The 21,448-nt window shown below is 41.4% G+C and overlaps 1 protein-coding gene across 3 annotated transcripts in view; it reads left to right on the forward strand.

The window, feature by feature from the left end:
* The first annotated feature begins 515 nt into the window (after positions 1 to 515).
* Positions 516 to 21,448, forward strand: part of ZBTB10 (zinc finger and BTB domain containing 10) — a 38,821-nt gene continuing 17,888 nt past the window's right edge. Inside the window, exons 1-2 of one of the 3 annotated variants that reach the window (XM_055286599.1) lie at positions 516 to 802; positions 14,364 to 15,252. In XM_055286599.1, the coding sequence (XP_055142574.1) occupies positions 707 to 802; positions 14,364 to 15,252 (985 nt within the window). In that variant the 5' untranslated portion in view covers positions 516 to 706. Of the gene's footprint in view, positions 803 to 1,627; positions 2,710 to 14,363; positions 15,253 to 21,448 lie in introns of those variants that run through there. The other 2 variants (XM_055286597.2, XM_055286598.2) reach the window with 2 other exon arrangements.

Here is a 21,448-nt window from a genome sequence, read left to right on the forward strand (position 1 = left end):
AATACATATGTTGCTTAAGAGTAAAAAGCCCCTCCATAACTTGAAAACAGCTTTTTTTTCTTAACCTGAAATAGGCTTAAATTCTCACGTTGTCAGATGAGTCTTAACACTTTAGTATTTGCTAAATTTAGCATATTAAAATTAAAAAAAAACTCTACTACGATCATAATTGTGGGATTTCATTTCCAGTTCATTCTGTCGGAATCAATCTAAAGTCCATGTAATGTAAACAGTTCGAAAAAAGTGTTAAAAATGAATTGTTGACTTTAAACACACAATCTTCGGAGCCGCTCACAACGTCTGTAGAAGCAGACTCCTCCCCGCTCCTGGGGAAAACCCTGCCTAATATTTATAACGTTATAACATACTGTAATACTCACAAGGTGGTTGTAGAAGTATAAACACGACTGGAGTTATCTGATTGGCTGCTGGTGATGTAACACCCATGTCAATACTTCCCAGTGAACGCACGTGTTCGACCTTTTATTTAAATTTCCATTTCATCACAGCAATAAGACACTCGGGGCGGTGCATTTTCTGTGAAATGATTATTGCCCTGGGCCCGAGGTGCTGCCTCGCACAATGCATCAAAGGAGGTTGTGTCCGTGGTCGTAACCTCTTCGCGTGAAAGGCACCGCCTGGTCCAGTCTTTGTGAAGGAACAAAATAAGTTCACTTCCTTGGGCACCGCCACCCACCCTCAGCAAATGACAAGGCTGGAGCGCAGCTCCCACCGCACAGTTATTTGCAAAGTCCCAGGTGAACTCGTGGCGAGAGAAGGAAAATGCGCGTCCCGGGCGCGGGTAGGTGCGTGTGGGCAGCGGGGAGGCGGCCAGACCCTGACACTCGCCAGCTGTTTGTCCTCCGCGTAGCCCGGCCCCGGCCGCACACGCCCGCCCCCTCCCTGAGACCCCCAGCCCGCCGCCCGGCCTTTTGTCCCCCGCCCCTCGGCCGACTTCCTTCCCCGCGGCCGCACCCCCGCCCCCAGGCCAGAGGCGCGGCCCAGCCCCTTTCCCGGTCCCCTGGCGCCCCCACCCCACCCCAGCCCAGCCCCAAGCCCAGCCCCCCTCCCCCAGCCCGGCCCCCACCCTTTCCCCCTCCAGCGGTTACTGCTACCCCGGTGCATTGTGGGCGCACGGTCCGTTGTTCATTTGCCATTCGACCTCCGCCAGGGCCTGGTCGGACGGAAACGCTCCGCCGGCTTTATTGTCGCTTCGTTATGTGGCGGAGCCGAGCAGTTTAGCGTGCCTCTCACCCTCAGCGCCTGCGAAGCCGGCGGCGGCGTCGGGACTCCTCGGCGCGCGGAGGAAGGATATCTGTGTGGAGGGTCGGTGTGTGCGCGCGGCTTTAAAGAGGGGGCAGCGGAGGGTCTCCCCGCACTCCGCTGCTCAACTTCGAAGGCCTCTCTCGTCCCCGGCTCGCTCCTCACCTCTCCGCCGCCCGCCCCCTTCTCCGCGCGGGACGCTGCCCGGAGCGCGGCGGGGCGGCGGTGGAGGACGAGAGAGCGGCCGGAGGCGTCGGCCCGGCAGCGGCAGCGGACGCGTGCAGCAGCCCCGGGAGCGAGCGCGAGCCGGGCTGCCGGGCGAGAGGGCGAGGCCGAGCCCCGCGAGACCGGAACGCCGGGGGCGGGGGCGGGGGCGAGACAGAGGGGGAGCCGCGGGGAGCGCGCGGGACGCGGCCGGAGGCCGTGCGCGAGCCGGGGCACCGGGCGGCGGCGGCGGCGGCGGCGCGCGCCATGTCGTTCAGTGAAATGAACCGCAGGACGCTGGCGTTCCGAGGAGGCGGGTTGGTCACCGCTAGCGGCGGCGGCTCCACGAACAATAACGCTGGCGGGGAGGCCTCAGCTTGGCCTCCGCAGCCCCAGCCGAGACAGCCCCCGCCGCCAGCGCCGCCCGCGCTTCAGCCGCCTAATGGGCGGGGGGCCGACGAGGAAGTGGAATTGGAGGGCCTGGAGCCCCAAGACCTGGAGGCCTCCGCTGGGGCGGCCGCCGGCGCCACCGAGGAAACCAAGGAGTTGCTGCTCCCCCAAGACGCGGGCGGCCCCACCTCGCTTGGCGGCGGTGGCGCGGGGGGCCCCCTGTTAGCGGAAAGGAACCGTCGGACTCTGGCCTTCCGAGGCGGCGGCGGCGGGGGTCTCGGCAACAATGGCAGTAGCCGCGGCCGCCCCGAAACCTCGGCGTGGCCCTTGAGGCATTTCAATGGGCGAGGGCCGGCGACTGTGGATCTGGAGCTGGACGCGCTGGAGGGGAAGGAGTTGATGCAGGACGGCGCGTCCCTGAGCGACAGCACCGAGGACGAGGAGGAGGGGGCGAGCCTGGGCGACGGCAGCGGGGCGGAAGGCGGCAGCTGCAGCAGCAGCAGGCGGTCGGGCGGCGATGGCGGGGACGAAGTGGAGGGCAGCGGTGTGGGAGCTGGCGAAGGAGAGACTGTCCAGCACTTCCCGCTCGCGCGGCCCAAGTCTCTAATGCAGAAGCTCCAATGCTCCTTCCAGACCTCCTGGCTCAAGGACTTTCCCTGGCTGCGCTATTCCAAGGATACTGGTCTTATGTCTTGCGGCTGGTGCCAAAAGACCCCTGCAGATGGGGGAAGCGTGGACCTTCCCCAAGTGGGGCATGATGAGCTTTCGCGAGGGACCCGCAACTACAAGAAAACCCTCCTCCTGAGACACCACGTCTCTACCGAGCACAAACTCCACGAAGCCAACGCCCAGGTACAGTATATCCTGCTCCTACTTTTTTGAGATCTTTTAGGGAAAGGTTTATCAGCACTCCCTTCACCCCCCCCCCCCAAAAAAAAAAACTCAAAACCATTTTCCTGGGTGAAGACATCGTTCCAGTTGAGAGGTGCGGGAAGCTTATGCGTGGGGGTTTAGAAAGCCTGGGAACAAGTTTTGAAAAGTTACGTATGTGTTGTGGGGGGAAGGGGATGGAATGACAATTGTCTTGTCGTAGCGCTGGATTTTTTTTTTTATGACTCAGATTTCTTATCAGTTTGAATCAAAAAGAAAGTGAGGTTGAAGGTTTTAACCTAAAAGGCTGACTTTGCGGTAAAAAAATTTTATTAGCTGTGATTTTAGAGAAGCTGGTCTATGTTCACAGACGTTTAGTGTGCTGGTCGAAGTCAAATCGGGCAACTCTTTGAATAATGGATTAAACAGTTTACCTTTAAGGCGACCCCTTTCAGGAAAACGTCCAGCCGAAAAAATTCTTTATAAGAAATCAAGATAATGTGAAGTATGAGAGCAGTATGTAAATGTAGAGAATGCTATTTGGAACTCTCTGCTCTTGTGAATAATTTTACTAAATTAATCTCTGTTGAACTTTCTTACCACGGCCTGATTTGGGTAAATTATTGTAGTTTTTACTTGTTTACTTTTACTCAGATTTTTGTGCTGAGATTTTTTTTGTACTGTTCCTTTTCAGAAGGATTTTTAAATGCAGTTTCCAATTAAGTACTTTAAACTTAGCGTTAGAAATGTTTAATGTGTAGCTATTTGTATCAAGTAGTGGATTTGGATTGATAGGGAATTTATTTACCAGACACCGTGAAAGTGCTTACAAAACAAGTAAGCTGTACTTTAGTTCTTAGTCCTTGTTTTAACATTTCCAGTCTAAAGATAGTAAGCTTTACTATTTTGATAATCTGTATTCAAGCCAAGCAGATGTTGATCAGTCCTCCCTTTTTGACTTTAAGGTAATCTGTGGTGGTGGATGGAATTCATTCTTTCGTATTGGTCGTTGGTTTTATAAAGTTAGCTCTTAGATAGTAGTCTGTTTATTGGAATGATTTTGCCGTTCAGCACACTTACCTTGGGGTTAATTAGGCGCACCAGTAACCCCACAGACACAGCACCCATGTTTCTCAGAAGTTAGGGCTTTAACTTTAAAGCACAGGGTGATCCCCCGCCCCCGCCCCGGTGGACAGTGTAGTAGGGTTTTTGTTGTTGTTTTGCACACATTTTAGTTGCCTAAGCCCTAGAAGGAAGGTCATTTAAAGATACAAGGCCGAGAAAGGTTAAGTAAATTGTCCTAAGAGTCTGGGGAGACCCAACTGAGACTAGAGCCTGTAAGGAATGTCGTAATGGAAAAAGAATGGATTTGGAGTAAATCTGGGTTCAGATCTCAGCTTTCTGCAATTAACTAGCTTTGTGAGCTTGGGCAATACAGTGAAATGGAACTAACAGTTCCTTGTCTTCCGTGCATATTTATTCTGCAAAGTATTTAATTTTTGTTCCCATTTTACACAAGAGGAATCTAAAGCCTTAAAGGGTTAAGTAACATTCCTGAAGTTATGTAGTAAGATGATGGAGTTGCAGGGGACTTGTGAAAATGAAAGTTTAATTTTCCAAATAGGGCTAGGTTGGTTACTTAGAAAATTTTAAATGGGATGAATTTTCTTAATCTGCTGTGGACCAATTCCTCTATCAGCATAGTCTCTCCCTGTAGGCAAATCTGAATGGGAGTGCAAATTATAATTAGCTCCTTTACTGAACCTGAAATCAGAAGAAGGGGCATTAATTGGATAACCTTAACGTAGCCTCAGCTTGGGTGTATTCTTCTCCTCTGGGTTTGTATCTGCGTCTTGGAATTCCTAGGAAAAACCTTTCTAAACTTGAGCTCAAGTACGACTCTCTTCCTCTTCACTCCTTTGAATTCCCCCATCAATGCAATCTGCAGGCCATCTTCTTTCTTTCTTTGGGACATTCTATACAATATACATATATTAAGGGCTACAGTTTTAGTAAGTCTTGTGTGTCCTAAGGTTATATATTGGTCTCCTTGATTGGATTTTGGGTGTTTTCAATTTGAATTGATCCTAATCGTTTCTTAGTTTCATTATAACTAATCTTGAGGGGATATCTTGTTATCAACCCCAGGTACCACCTATATAAATATCTGTTTGTCTTAACATGAGTGACAGGTTCCTGATCTGTTTTACTCTTTTGGGCAGACCCAATCATTTTTTTTTTTCTTTCTTCTGCAGTCTCCAGTTACCTGTAGGAGGCAGTATAACACAACACGTAATGTAAGCGTCTACTTGGGCTTAAGGTCAGAGGACTTTGCTCCTAAATCTCTACTTTTTGGGCAGGCAAATTAGTTAACTTCTAGTTTCCTTATGTATGCAAAGTATATGTGCCAGCACAAAACCACTTAGTGCCGTTATTTATTATCATTATTACCTTTTTGTTTTGTTTTTTTGAGACAGTGACTCTTGCCTAGGCTGGAGTGCAGTGCTGAGATCAAGGCTCACTGCAGCCTCCTGGGCTCAGGCATCCTCCCGAGTAGCTAGAACTACAGGTGTGTGCCACCATTCCTGGCTAATTTTTAAGTTTTTTGTTGAAACGGGAGTCTTACTATGTTGCTTAGGCCGGTCTCAACCTCGTGGACTCAAGCAATTCTCCCACCTTGACCTCCCCAAAATGCTGGGATTACAGGTGTGAGCCACCGAGCCAGGCCATTATTACTCATTTTGATCACCAATCAGTTCTCCCTTTTATACCTTCAGAGACTTTGTGGCCATCAGGTTCTTTGAACATACTGAGCCTATTTCTCATACATGAAATATTTCTCAGCTTCACAAAGACACTCTTAATGTCTTGTCTTAAAAACATGGAAACGAGAGTTTTAGAATTCTTCAGGCAAGAAATCAGTTTGAGTCTAGGAGTACTAAACTCCTATTTTCCCAATTATTTCTCAAAGAGTCCCGTTTCTGAGAGAGATTTGGCCACATCTTAACACAGTCATGTACTGCATGATGTTCTCCAGGATGGACTGCATATATGATAATGGTCCCATAAGATTATAGTGGAGCTGAAAAATTACTATCACCTGGTGATACCGTAAAGTTGTAGTGCACTTTGTTTTGTAATCCCAGCACTTCAGGAGGCCGAGGTGGGTGGATCACTTGAGGTCAGGAGTTCGAGACCAGCCTGACCAACGTGGTGAAACCCTGTCTGTACTTAGTGTAGCCTAAGTGTATGGTGCTCATAAAATCTACAGCAGTGTATAGTAATATCCTAGGCCTTTCATTCAGTCACCACTCACTGACATACCCAGAGCAGCTTCCAGGCATGCCAGCTCTGTTCATGGTGAGTGCCCTATAAGGTGTGCCATATTTTTACTGTACCTTTTTCATGTTTAGATAGATTAGATACACAAATACTATCGTGTTACAATTGCCTAAAGTATTCCTTACAGTAACATAGTGTACAGGTTTGTAGTTTGGGAGCAATAGGCCCGGCCATATAGCCTAGGTGTGTAGTAGGTTACTAGGTTTGTGTACGCTAAGGCACAGTGACAAAATCGATGCATCTCTCAGATCATATCCCTCTCGTTAAGTGATGCATAACCGTATGTCATGAAAGGTTACTTTCCTTTAAGTAAGAAAAGTATCTTTTTGTTAATCCCTTGGTAGTGACCAAAAAGTTAACCCTTCTGTTAATTGGACCTTGGTTATTGTGGACTGTTCATGGGAGAGTCTTTTAAAACATGCTTTCTGAGTCTGTGTTTTGAGCCTTCTGTTTCTGAGGTGTCCCCTGTATTTATAAGGATATGAGGGACAATTAATAGTTTAATTTTGAGTAACAATGTAACAATTGACTACATCGTCAGAGTCAGGTTTAATGATTAGCTCATTCAGTATCTGACCATTTGGCCCAGAAGACTTTAAAATTCCTTAATAACAGTGATTACCACTTATTCTTGGTTTAGACCACTTTCTACCTAATTGTGAAATTTTCATAGCCTAAATCACACATCCTGTCAACTCTTCCTAGGAGAAATATGCACGCAAATATATTATTGTTGTAAATTTAGTTAACCTTTACAGAAACTAAGTAATGAATTCAGACCAGCGATCTGATTGAAATTTCCACTTTGAATATATTGATGTCAGTAGCTGAGCAAACAAAGAATGTAAGGCAGATCTATAAGCCTAATTTGTTTTTGGCAGAAATAAGGGCGGAAGGTTGGTTGGTTAGTTGGTTGGTTTTTAACACTTTAGGAAGAAAGTCTGAAAGACCTTTCACTGAGGAAAAATCGATTAGAGTTGAGCCTGTAGCCCATTAAATTCCATTGTTTCTTATTTATATATTTTACATTACTTATAATTTATTGTTTGTGTTTTATTCAGTAACAGCTAGTTCATTGCCCTTATGCTTTTCAAACTTGTTAGCAGTGTCTGACTGTATACCTTACCGTATTCCTAGGGTTAGCTTCCTTCTCCATCTTAAATTTAGCTGTATTAGGTTGATGCAAAGCACTGGAGATAAAAATCTATAAATAAAACAATCATTCTCTCTGCCCTCAAGGAACTTGTAGTTTAGTAAGGAGAGACAAACATGACTGAAAAAAGACGCAGATACCATGGTAGCAGTATATAATCAGGGTACATTGAATTTTTTTTTTTTTTTTTTGAGACAGGGTCTCACTCTTGTCACCCAGGCTGGAGTGCAGTGGTGTGATCTCGGCTCACTGCAACCTCCGCCTCCTGGGTTCAAGCGTTTCTTCTGCCTCAACCTCCTGATTCGTTGGGACTGCAGGCACACACCACCATGCTAGGCAGATTTTTGTATTTCTAGTAGAGACGAGGTTTCAGTATGTTGGCCAGGATAGTCTCTATCTCCTGACCTCGTGATCTGCCCACCTCAGCCTCCCAAAGTGCTGGGATTACAGGCGTGAGCCACATGCCTGGCCTGAAGATTCTTAAGGGAGTGATCAGTTCTACCTGCAAAGGTTGGAAGAAGCTTGTACAACTGACTCTTGAATTTTAATTGCATTTAATAGGTGTTGACCAGGGTAGGGAGGGCATTTAGGCAATGCTGTTAGAAACAGCCTGAGGAGGAGCCAGGCGCAGTGGTTCACGCCTGTAATCCCAGCACTTTGGGAGGCCGAGGCGGGTGGATCACTTGAGGTCAAGACTTCGAGACCAGCCTGACCAACATGGTGAAACCCTGTCTCTACTGAAAATACAAAAATAAGCCAGGCGTGGTGGCCAGTGCTGGTAATCCCAGCTACTTGGGAGGCTGAGGCAGGAGAATCGCTTGAACCTAGGAGGCACCCCACTGCACTCCAGCTGGGGCGACAAGCGAGACTGTGCCTCAGAAAACACACACACACACACACACACACACACACACACAGCCTGAGGAAAGTGAAGAATGGTATCTTAGAGAAGGGAGAGTTTGGTTGCTGTGCAGGATGAAAAATCAAGTTTGAATAGATAGACTCGAGATCATGGAGGATCTCCTGTCATGCTGAAAACATTAACTTTTATTCTCTTAACAAATGGGCAACAATAGCAGTTTTAAGCAGGGGAGAATCATTATCAAATGTGTATGTGTTGCAATCTAGAGGCACCTGCGTAGTGTGTAATGTGGGTTTAGAGTTTGAGGAGAGAACTGGTTGGCAGGATGTTATAACCTGAATAGGCTGGGCGCGGTGGCTCACGCCTGTAATCCCAGCACTTTGGGAGGCCGAGGGGGGTGGATCACCTGAGGTCGGGAGTTCAAGACCAACCTGACCAACATGGAGAAACCCCGTCTCTAAAAAAAAATTAGCCGGGCGTGGTGGTGTATGCCTATAATCCCAGCTACTCGGGAGGCTGAGGCAGGAGAATCACTTGAACGCAGGAGGCAGAGGTTGCGGTGAGCCGAGATCGCACCCTTGCACTCCAGCTTGGGCAACAAGAGCGAAACGCCGTCTCAAAAAAAAATAAAAAGTAACCTGAATAACCATCATCTGTCTGCTCCCTAACACTTACAGGATTAGAATTTCTGGGGATAGTACTTAAGCTACCAGAGAGGGATGCCATCACTCAAAGATATAGAGGTGATCAGAAAACTGCAAAAGAGACCTTCTTGTCTTTTTCTCTACCAACTATTATAATTTGTCATTGCCACTAGCATGTATTTGTTTGGCATCACACTTGGTATGGCCTTGTTTGTCTTCCTTCTATAAAATGAATTTGTTTTAAAATTTGGAAATAGAAATTGCTGTTTTTGTTCTTCCAGTATATTCCAGTGGGTTGCTGCAGAGTGATAAAGATTTTTATGTTTTCAATGCTTTTAGTTTACACTTAAATGTTTGTGTTGGAAATGTCTTTTCTGCTAATTCAGTTATTGGAAAAGGGCTGTAATTGAGTAAGGTAGTAAATACTAATTGCTTGTTTCTTTAACTGAATAACATTTTCCTATCACTAATGGATTGAATGCAGGTGTGCTGTTTGACTTTCTATTACTTGTAACTGAAGTTAGCTTCTCTTCCTCTACCCCCGCAAAAGTGTAGGAAACTGGGTGATGGTCTTGTATTCTCTACAAGTTGGCCGTGTTGTTTAGGCCCCAAGCTAGAATGCTGATGACCCTATTCTCTTCCTCCACCCCTTACATCTGTTTTATCATGCAAGTTCTGATGATTTTTAGGCTATTTTTCTAGGCTCTGCTTCACACCTCATTGACATCTATCTTCCCTAATTAAGGTCTTTTTTTCTTGCATGTATGTTGCCCTATTAACAGTAGCTTTCCAGAGGGTACGTGGCTCACACCTGTAAACTTAGCACTTTGGGAAGCCAAAGCAGGAGGATTGCTTGAGCCCAGGAGTTTGAGACCAGCCTGGGCAACACAGGGAGACTCTTATCTCTACAAAAGTTTTAAAAAATAAAATAACTGGGCATGGTGGCACACACCTTATAGTCCCAGCTACTTGGGAGGCTGAGACAGGAGGATCCCTTGAACCCAGGAGGTTGAGGGTACAATGAGCCATGATCTAACCACTGCACTGCAGCCTGGGTGACAGAGTGACACTGTCTCAAAAAAAAAAAAAAAAAAAAGGAAAAATAGCTTTCCAACTGGTCGCAGTATCTGCAGTCTTCATTCCTTGATAATCTCTACCTTGCTGCCATAGTCATCTCTCCTCTTTGCTATTTCAATTATATCACTGCTTCTGAAAACTCTGTAAGGTGCCTATAGCAATGGTTCTAATATTTGGGAGGGGGAAGGGGGTTCAAATCTTTTTTTTTTTTTTTTTTTTTTTAAGAGATAGGGTTTTGCTATGTTGACTGGGCTGGTCTTGAACTCCTGGCTACCAGCCATCCTGTCGCCTTCCAAAGTGCCGAGATTACATGGCCCTCTTTTTTAATCTGGTCAAAATGGATGGACATTTACGTCTGAAATGTGCCCAAGTGCATATTTGCATTCCATAGGGCTTTTTAGAAAATCACATTGAAGTTCTTTTACAAATCTTAACTTTTGAGGATGCTATAGACCATCTTATGTTTTTTTAAAATGCTGGGTTTTTTTTTTTTTTTTTTAAATGCTGTCTCATTTACTTGAAGTGCTCATCCACCCATCCCACTCTTGGATCCTTTAAAGCTCTGCTCAGGTCTTGTTTCTTCCAAAAAGCATCCCTACACTTTAAAAACAAAAAACAAAACAAAACAAAAAACTGGATTAGATACACCTGCTTTCTGCTCTTATAACACCTTAAGAGTCTCACCCACTAACAGAAACTTCAAATTAGCAACTGAATCATTTTGGTTCTCAGTGTAGACCCTGGCCAAAGTAGGTATTCATTTAATGCTTATTAAATAAATATGTAAAGTTAGGACTTTTCAAGCGTTTTCCTTTGAGTAAAATATTTACTATTTTGTAGCCTATGTTCTGGAAATATTGAACATCTAGATAATAGGTTATAAGGATTTTAACTAACTGGACACTTATCTATGTTTTCTAAATTTTGGAAGACTTGATAATTGACGTCTCATCCGGAATAAAGTTTTACTAAAGGGCATCTTTACAAATAAAAAAATTCAAGGTTTCATATTTAGCTCTGAATGTCTGTTTCTTTAAAATCTCCTTGTTTAGCCAGTTTAGACTAATGTCTGAATTAATCGTGTTTTCCTGTTTGGGAGAGAGGTTAGAAAAGGTTACTACATTTGAAAAGACCAGTTGTGGAAATAGTAATTTTTTTTAACTTATCAGTGATATCTGATGTTATCGGTTTACTAAAAGTGGACATAGAACGTTGAAGGAACCAAAGAGGCAAAGATACCTGGAGTTATTAGGGACCTACTTTAAGATATTGTCTCTGGCACTAAGAATTTATTAATTTATTGAGTTTAGCAAATAATATTGGCAGTTTTAGTGCTTTGTGCTTACTTAGCTCTTTTACCCAAATCCTCTAATAATAATCTCCTTAGAGAGTACACATACTCTTGGAAATAATTCATTTTTTTTTTTGAAGGGCATATTTATGTGGTTTCTTTTTTTTTTTTTTTTGAAGGGCATATTTAATAGCTGCTGCAGACATAGAATAGTGCCTTAATCAGTGGTAAACAAGAAATTGCTATTGTTGGTTATAAAAGCAAGGGACATTAATGTTCTTGTTCTTGTACCATAGTAATGAGAAAAAATAGTGGTTGAATAGTGTTTAATTTGTACAGTTTGTGTCAAAGTAGAATGGGCAGATATTTTGGTGGATAGGCTTTTGTCTTAGTTATACAAATTAGGACATTTGGTATGATAAAGGCAGAGAATCTTAACAATTGGCACTGGCCCAGAAAATTCAGGGTGCAGTGACCATAGCGTGTTATGACTGCTACAGTAGGCATAGCCACCTCCTGAAGTGTTTTCAGCTGCTTGATATACGGACTTTAGGCAGTTCTTGACTTGTACATGCTAATTCACTGCTTCCACAAACACTTCATAGATCTATGCTGCCAGATATTCAGTGTTGAAAACTTTTGCTTCTTCCAAATATTCATACAGTATTCATACTTTTACTATAATATGTGGTAGATAGAACATTGAACCAAATGAGCTTGGGTTCAGGGACAGCTTGTGTAACAAAGTTTAGTCTTGAGCCTGCATCAAAGCAAGATTCTTCCCCCTTATTTGTAATTTCTGTAGAGAGCATAGGCAAATTAATAAAATTTACTCAGTCTCAAAAGGGAAACCAAGTAAACAGAATGATGCTTTTGTAGAAGGTTACACTGTCCAAGTAATTGTTATAGGTGTTTTTAGTATCATTCTTTACATTTTCACACAAGTCCTAAATTGTTCATTCCTCTTTGCTACATGATACGAAATTTCACAGCATACTGGTTTTTTTTTTTCTTTTAACCAAATATTTGCAACAATCCAATACAACATACTGGTTTAGTACAAGAGCTTAGGTTAAATAAGTCTCATTATTACCTTACTTCCTTTCTCCAGTTCCCCAAAAACAAAAATAAGGGTATTACTCATGAATGGACTTGTTTTGATTCCTCTATCCATGACTTAACAGTTTTTGCAGAATTGGATGTTTTGGTAGGAGGAGAAAATAGCTAATTTAGAGCATGGAACATTATTATATGGTGGGGGGGCATGGGTGGGAGTTTTTTGGTATAAGGGCATTACACACTAGGCACAAGAAGGGTACGGGAAGGTTGCCAAAGATCAGTCGAAAATGAGGAAATTTCTCTACTTTGTGTGCTTCATTCTGTAGTGATCATATACCCCAGATTCACAGAGTTTTTCATACTATTCCGTTTTCACAGTGAAACAGTTGAAGTGTGTCCTGGAATCTTTTTTTTTTTTTGAGACAGGGTCTCAGTCTGTTGCCCGGACTGGAGTGCAGTGGCGTGATCTTGGCTCATTGCAACCTCTGCCTCAGCCTCCCAAGTAGCTGAGATTACAGGCACGCCCCACTACTGCCCAGCTAATGTTTGTATTTTTAGTAGAGACGGGGTTTCACCATGTTGGCCAGGCTGGTCTTGAACTCCTGACCTCAAATGATCCACCCACCTCAGCCTCTCAAAGTGCTGGGATTACAGGCGTGAGCCACCACCCCTGGCCATGTTCTGGAATATTAATATTTTGGTTCTTTCAGTTGACTTCTCATACCTGGGAGAAGCACTATAATTTTTAGATGGACTGGGTTAGTTTCAGAGAATTGAGATGACAGTGTGTGTGGCCTCCTGTGACATGGACTCAAGTAAAGCTAAAATTTTTATAATTTAGCCATGCACGTGATTGCATTAAGTCATGTTTCGTGATTGTTTAAGAATCCACCATTTAGGATATTGTTTGTGAGACTACTTTTGCAGTCTTGTTATCTCTACACCACTTCCTCTCTTCTAAGCATGTCAGTCCTTTGAGCCTGTTTACACTCTAGTATTTATTTCTCCATGTTTTTCTCCATGCTTGTAAAATCATAGATCCATGTAATGTGTATATATTTTATTATTTTATAGAAACGGTATATGTTTAACTTAATATTTTCTGCCAAAGAATTGACACTTGAATAAGGTCAGTATTTTCAGCTATCTTTTCTACTACAAATGGTCTAAGCAGTTTTTCTTTTGGGAAAGAGATGATTACTTCATTCGTTTAGCAAAGTGTGCCAGGCACTAATCAAAGTGCTGGAGGGATATTCAGCTCTGCCTTGAGGGAGCTTACCCACCTAGTCACTGTATGAGGAAAGTCACAAAGTTTTAATTAACATTTGTAATACTGACTTATAGTTTAAGGAAAAGGCTCAGGGATAGTGACTTTCCAAGGACACCCAGTTAATAGCTGATACAGACAGCGTTCTGAATTCTACATCATACTCTTATTCTTATGATTATATCACACAATTTTAATTGTGATGCCAAGTAGAACTATAATGAATACCTGTATGATAAGAAGCAAAATTTATAAACATTTAGAATTTTGAATTCAGGAATTTTAATTTACCTTTCAGTTTATAGTATTTATGACCCAAAAGAGATAAAGCATTTTGAAAGTTGATAGGAAATTATATAACTAGATATTCCTATAGTTGAAGCAAATTTTCCCCTTAGGGTCTTACCTTTATCTCTAGTTAGATTTAATTAACTTCGTTGACCTAAACTGTTTGATTTTAATGTTTGCCAAGACTTAAAATTTACCTTTTTATTAATAGTAGATAGGGTGATATGCCTAGCATAAAATATAACTTGGATATTTTAAGTTCAATCAGGGGAGACTGTTGCTTTCCTATAGAGATAAAGCAAACTCATTTAATTCCTGTAAATGAAAGTTTCTTTCCTTAAGAAAATAATTGCTCTTAATTTTAATTTTAAGAAATTCTCAATTCATGTTCTTGGCTTATATTTGAAACATATAATATGATGAATGTTATTTTTAAAATGAAATCCTGCTGATCTTCAGTCAGATGTGTTTGATTTTTTTTTTTTAGTAATAGCTGTGGATTGCACCACCACTGTTCACTCCATTTCTTGATTACTCACAAATTAATATATTTGATTATCGCTTTTTAAAAACTTGATAATTGTTTTCCTTGGTTTGGGAGTTTTTTAAAAAGTCAATAAAGTTTAATATTAATGTTTTTTATCCAATTACAGGAGTCAGAAATACCATCAGAGGAGGGATACTGTGACTTTAATAGTAGGCCAAATGAGAACTCTTATTGCTATCAACTTCTGCGACAACTAAATGAACAGAGAAAGAAAGGTATTCTTTGTGATGTCAGCATTGTGGTAAGCGGAAAAATCTTCAAAGCTCATAAGAACATCCTGGTTGCAGGCAGCCGTTTCTTTAAGACTTTATATTGCTTTTCAAACAAAGAAAGCCCTAACCAAAACAATACTACCCACTTAGATATTGCTGCAGTTCAAGGTTTTTCAGTCATCTTGGACTTCTTGTATTCTGGTAACCTGGTGCTCACAAGCCAAAATGCCATTGAAGTTATGACAGTGGCCAGCTATCTTCAAATGAGTGAAGTCGTTCAAACTTGCCGAAATTTCATTAAAGATGCCTTAAATATAAGCATTAAATCAGAAGCTCCAGAGTCTGTAGTTGTGGACTATAATAATAGAAAACCAGTTAATAGAGATGGTCTGTCTTCATCACGGGATCAAAAAATTGCCAGTTTTTGGGCAACACGGAATCTTACCAATTTGGCCAGTAATGTAAAGATTGAAAATGATGGTTGTAATGTCGACGAGGGCCAAATAGAAAACTACCAAATGAATGACAGTAGTTGGGTCCAGGACGGATCTTCTGAAATGGCTGAAAATGAATCTGAAGGTCAAACAAAAGTGTTTATTTGGAATAATATGGGCTCCCAGGGAATTCAAGAGACTGGCAAAACAAGGAGGAAAAACCAAACTACAAAAAGATTTATTTATAATATTCCACCTAATAATGAAACGAATTTAGAAGATTGCTCAGTAATGCAGCCACCTGTTGCCTATCCAGAAGAAAATACACTACTCATCAAGGAAGAACCAGGTAAATATTGTATATACAAGGATACTTCCTTGTTCATCCTAATTCTAGTTGGATATAATCTTGAAGTATATTTTTAATTGAATTATTTTAATTATAAAGTAATACTAAAGTTGTTTACAGAAGAAGAGGGGACATCATTCAAACACGTAACATTTGGTATATTTTCTTTGTCTTTTTTCAACACATACATATGTGGGTTTATCAAAAGATGTATTAATTGCCAGGTATTGCGTATATTGTTAAGGAATGTGGACTCTGCTGCATGTACGGGTCTTTGACTTTCCTCATTTTTAGCCTCTGTGCTCACTATTTTATACCCAGTGCTGGGAAAGATAGAATCTTTAGTTGTAATATATAATCACTTTGTCATTTCAGAGACCCCCTTAACCTTTTTTATTTTGTTTTTGGCTGTTAAAACATATTTAAGTGTTTCAGAGAATTTTGCCAATTATGAGATTATGGTATTCTAGTTTGTTTAGGGCTACTGTTCTTTTTATTTTTTATTTATTTTTTTGAATTGGAGTCTCGCTCTATAGCCCAGGCTGGAGTCTCACTGCAAACTCCGCCTCCCAGGTTCAAGCACTTCTTCTGCCTCAGCCTCCTGAGTAGCTGGTACTGCAGGTGCATGCCACCACACCCAGCTAATTTTTGTATTTTTAGTAGAGATGGGGTTTCACCATGTTGTCCAGGCTGGTATCAAACCCCTGACCTCAGGTGATCTGCTTGCCTCTGCCTCCCAGAGTGCTGGGATTACAGACATGAGCCACCACACCTGGCCTAGAGCATCTAGCTACTGTTCTGTTCTCACCATAGAAGCTATTTTGTTTGTCTACTGTCACCTGATTTTCATTCACCTTTGCATTCATTGCAAAGCCTCTGAGGCCTTTCTCTTCCATATGTTTCTCTCCAAAAGTTCTATAGGAATCTTAGAGAATCACATTTATGGTGAGAATTTTTTTAAAAGGAGAAGACCACTGTTTTTAGTTTAATCTGGCTGTGCATATCTTTATTTGAAGAAGCTCAGTGGGTTTGAGGTTTCCTATGCATACCTGAGGCTTGTCCACCACTGTCATACATTATTTAATGCTTGTTTTTTTCACTTCACCATAACTGTTCAGTGTCTGATTTATATGATGGTGGTCATCTGAGGATGGAGTATTTTCTGTTAAAGGAATCACTGTTTTTAGTTGCCAGAGGGCAAAATGCCATAGTAATCCTGTGAAATGTTCCTCTGGCTTTTAAGATTCGGGTTAGCTTTCAGTGGTAGGAATTTGTGTGTGTGTGTGTGTGTGAAATTTTTACTGTGAAAATCAGCAAGTGTGTATATATAATGAATACTATATATCTTTTTCCTTGTACTTTATATCAAGTTTTAACAATAAAATCCCTGAGACAATTTGGTTAAATGAAGTATTAAGGGTAGATAGACTCCTTAGCTAGCACTTTGTTTTGTCTTAATATAGAAGACCTTGACAAATTTCTCATTAGAGCTACGTTGTCTTTCTGCTGTATGGATTATTTCTATTTAACAGTATGGTGGGAACCCTGTAGTGTATACACACTTTACCTTAAAGGAATAAATAAGATGTTTTGGGTGTAGTGGTTGTTTGATGGTAACTAATCAGCAGTAACCCCATTTAAAAAATTAATGCCACATATAGTTGGAGTGTTTAAAGAAAAGCATTAATAATGAACCACAACACATACTTTCAACAATAACATTACTAGCAATTTTTATCAAGTATCTCCTAGCCATGGTTGTATCAATGGACTAGTTCTATCATGAATTAATTGGTGGTCTAATATGCTTTATCTCTTACATCTGTTTTGTTTTTTTGTGTTTTTTTGTTTGTTTTTAAACGGAGTCTCACTGTTGCCCAGGCTGGAGTGCAGTGGCACAGTCTTGGTTAACTGCAACCACTGCCTCCTGTGTTCAAGCGATTCTCCTACCTCAGCCTCCCAAGTAGCTGGGATTACAGGCACATGCCACCACGCCTGGCTAATTTTTTTATTATTACTGGAGACGGGGGTCTCACCATGTTGGCCAAGCTGGTCTCGAACTCCTGACCTCAAGTCCACCCACCTTGGCCTCCCAACATGTTGGGATTACATGCGTGAGCCACCGTGCCCAGCCATCTCTTAAAAAGGATTATTTTCATTTCATTGATAGCAGTTTGGTATCCGAACCTTGCTTAACTCACAAATTTGGTTCTATCCGTGCCACCAATGTTATTTGGTGGAAAAAATAAATGGGTCTCAAAAGAGCATTATGGTTGGGATATAATATGATATAGAGCCAAGGACTGGCAAATTTTTACTGTAAAGGGCTAAAACAGTAAAAAAAAAAAAAAAAAAAAAAAAAAAGACTTTCACCTTTGTTGGTCATAAAAATCAGCTCATCAACTCTGCCACTTGTGACATGAAAGCAGTCTTTTGTAATAGGTAAACAAATGAAGGTAGGTGTGTTCCAGTAAAACTTGCCAACCCTTTGTATATAGCAGTGGTTCTTAATCATGGGTATGCACGTTGGGATCACTTGGGAGCATTACATATTTTTTTTTATTTTTTTTTGAGACGGAGTCTCGCTGTCGCCCAGGCTGGAGTGCAGTGGCGCGATCTCCGCTCACTGCAGGCTCCGCCCCCCGGGGTTCACGCCATTCTCCTGCCTCAGGCTCCTGAGTAGCTGGGACTACAGGCGCCTGCCACCTCGTCCGGCTAATTTTTTGTATTTTTTAGTAGAGACGGGGTTTCACCATGTTAGCCAGGATGGTCTCGATCTCCTGACCTCGTGATCCGCCCGCCTCGGCCTCCCAAAGTGCTGGGATTACAGGCGTGAGCCACCGCGCCCGGCTTGGGAGCATTACATACTGTAAAGGGTCTCTATTCTGTGGATTCCAATTTAATTGGTATGGAATGTGGTTTGGATGTGGAATTTTTTTTAAAGTTCTACAGGTAATTTTATGAGTTAAGGTTGAGATCAGCAAATATTACTATATTAGAAGGAGCCTAAATTGAGTCAAACATAATGAATTTAAAATTTAAAAATAAGCTATGCCACCTACCCCCTGTAGTCCATGATCAAATTAAGCTCTTGTCCTCAGTTTCCTCATTAAAATATTGTGTTGATTTTATTAGAATTATTATGAAAATGAAGTGACAAATATGAAGTAACTCTCTTGGTCATGGCAATCCTCCTTAAACTTGGGAAAGACTATTGAGGTTATTCATATCAGTTTTCCGGTGCTGTGTACTTTCTACCAAATGCCAGATAGGTGGTCTTAGCCTCAGCTTGATTTTTTGACTGCTTGTAAAGACTTCCTTAAGCAGCTTCCAGTGTAGGATGACTGATTATTAGGTAGTCATTTTAAATGTAGCCAAAATTTGCTTCTCTATAACTTCCTAATTCTGTCGTTGGGAATAGTATAATTTATAATTAATTAATTAATTAATTAATGTTTTTTGAGAGACAGAGTCTCCCTGTGTCACCAAGGCTGGAGTGCAATTGCATGATTTTGGCTCACTGAAACCTCCGCCTCCCAGATTCAAGCATTCTCCTGCCTCAGCTTCCCAGGTAGCTGGGACTACAGCGTGCACCACTGCACACAGCTAATTTTTGTATTTTGTATTTTTAGTAGAGGGTTTCACTATATGTTGGCCAGGCTGGTCTCAAACTCCTGACCACAAGTGATCTGCCCACTTTGACCTCCCAAAGTGCTGGGAATACAGGCGTGAGCCACTGCGCCCTGCCTGGAATAGTATAATTTAAACCTAACCTCATTCCTCTAATCTACCTGATGACCCTTCAAATGTTAGACATTTAAAAAGTCCTGTTTTTGTAGGCTGTGTGCTCTTCTGCCCACCTTGTGATGAATACACAGAATTTAACTTTCCAGGCAAGTTCTGATCAATATAGAACACAGTCAGCCTGTGTTTACCAACGTTAAGGCCTTCCCAAGGTCATTCAGCTAGTAAGAGTAGAAAGAGGCAGGTTTCATATTTAGGACTATCCTGCATTAAAACCTTGCAATTAACTACTAAAGTAGTAGATTCCTATCTTTTTAAAAAAATTAGTTCCTTTTTGGGGAAGGAGGGGAGGGATAGCATTAGGAGATATACCTAATGCTAAATGATGAGTTAATGGGTGCAGCACACCAACATGGCACATGTATACATATGTAACAAACCTGCACATTGTGCACATGTACCCTAAAACTTAAAGTATAATAATAATAAAATTTAAAAAATTAGTTCCTTTTAACTTTAAAATATTTTTATGATCCCCAGCATTATTAGTTATGCTTTAATTTCCATTTATTGAGAAAACAGTTTTCCATGAAATAAATGCTTTTAAATGAATTTAAAGTTCTATAGCAAACATCTGAAAAGTCTTAGTGAATTGTTCAATCTGCAAACAATGCTTGGCATGTTTGGATTTGGGAGGGTCTCTTCTAGTTACTGTGTCTTCCCCCAGGTCTTCAGCACAGAGCTTGTAAGATACAGCTCTAATAACGCTGTCCTGTATAATGTTGAAGCTTTTGTTTGGGTGCCTTTTAAAGATTGAGATAAGAAGGTGTATCCATATCTGCAGGGTTTTTATTCAGATGGTATTTTTTATCTTGAAATTAACATATTTGTTGTTTGACTCACTACAGTCATATTTGTTGTTTGACTTCACTTCAGATCATTTCTTATACACAAGAATATTTGAAGGTAGAACTCAGAAAAAGTTAGAAATTTCTGTTCTAAGAGAATATACACATACTGGGATTATGGAATAATTAAAACTGTCAGCAAAAACTAAAATCTGGGTAATCAAATAAGGGTAAAAATGATGTCATGAGTGAATTGCTCTGATAATGTAGCAATTTCAAAATCCTTGTCTTGCTGATTTACAACTGGGAAACATTAGATTTTAGCCAAATAAAGCAGATAACCTGAGATTAGAAATTGAATTACAGAAGTACACATAACTAGTGCCTAAATTTGTTTTACAACGTGTATTCACACATGTTGTGTCCCATTTAACTAGAACAAGTCAGGTGTTAATCTCATTTTTTAAAATCACTTTATTCTGTGGGCTCATGGAACATGGTTTTCTGAGCCTAGATTTTTAAATTTATACCTGTCGTACTAGCAACTTCTACCTATTATAAATAATTTTACTCTACTCTGTATGTACGTTGCATGTGTACATACCTTATTTTGAAATGACAAAAGAAACAAATTAGTAAAATAAAGTAAAATTGGCAAAGAAGTTAAGAGTGCTCATCATGGATATAAATGTGGTTGCCCTAATTAAGCTTTTAATTGGCTCTAAGATACTAAACAGCCTTACTCAACAGAGAAAAACATACCAGTTCTACCAGGATGACAAACTTCCTGGTACTGACTTCTGAAAGGAATTTCTCCAATGTGGTTTTTTATGTAGTTGACACCAAGTAATATAATGGACAGTTTCCTCAGATATTTTCCAGTAAATGCAGCAGTCGATTATTATATGTTTTAATCTTTGCCACAAGCCGATGTAGTTCTATGTAAATGATTTTTTTTTCCTTATGCCATACGAGTACTCAAATGTAAGGTAATTTTAGTTGATTAAAAGATAAAATTTAGAATTCTTTTAAATAACGTGGAAGTTTCTTTAACCTAGACTTCTGATGGAAAAATAGTTTTGCAGCATTTTTAGGTTTGTATTAATCTTTACAAGTAGAGTCGAAATCAGGTTTAAGCTTTGCATTTATTTGTGTAATTGCTTTTTTCGTAAAAAAGCAAACAATTTGGTACCTTGAAAACTATTTTGAGAAAAGAATATCCAAACTAGATAGATTTAAGAAATCGTGACCGGGTGCGGTGGCTCACGCCTGTAATCCCAGCACTTTGGGAGGCCGAGGCGGGCGGATCACGAGGTCAGGAGATCTAGACCATCTTGGCTAACATCGTGAAACCCCGTTTCTACTAAAAATACAAAAAATTAGCCGGGCGCGGTGGCGGGCGCCTGTAGTCCTAGCTACTCTGGAGGCTGAGACAGGAGAATGGCGTGAACCTGGGAGGCGGAGCTTGCAGTGAGTCGAGATCGCGCCACTGCACTCCAGCCGCCTGGGCGACGAAGTGAGACTCCGTCTCCAAAAAAAAAAAAAAAAAAAAAAAAAAGAAAAGAAATCGTAATAAGGCATATATTTGAGGCAGAGTCTTGCTC

Source organism: Symphalangus syndactylus, chromosome 7, assembly GCF_028878055.3.
Source record: "Symphalangus syndactylus isolate Jambi chromosome 7, NHGRI_mSymSyn1-v2.1_pri, whole genome shotgun sequence".
In the NCBI taxonomy this organism is placed as follows: Eukaryota; Metazoa; Chordata; class Mammalia; order Primates; family Hylobatidae; genus Symphalangus; species Symphalangus syndactylus.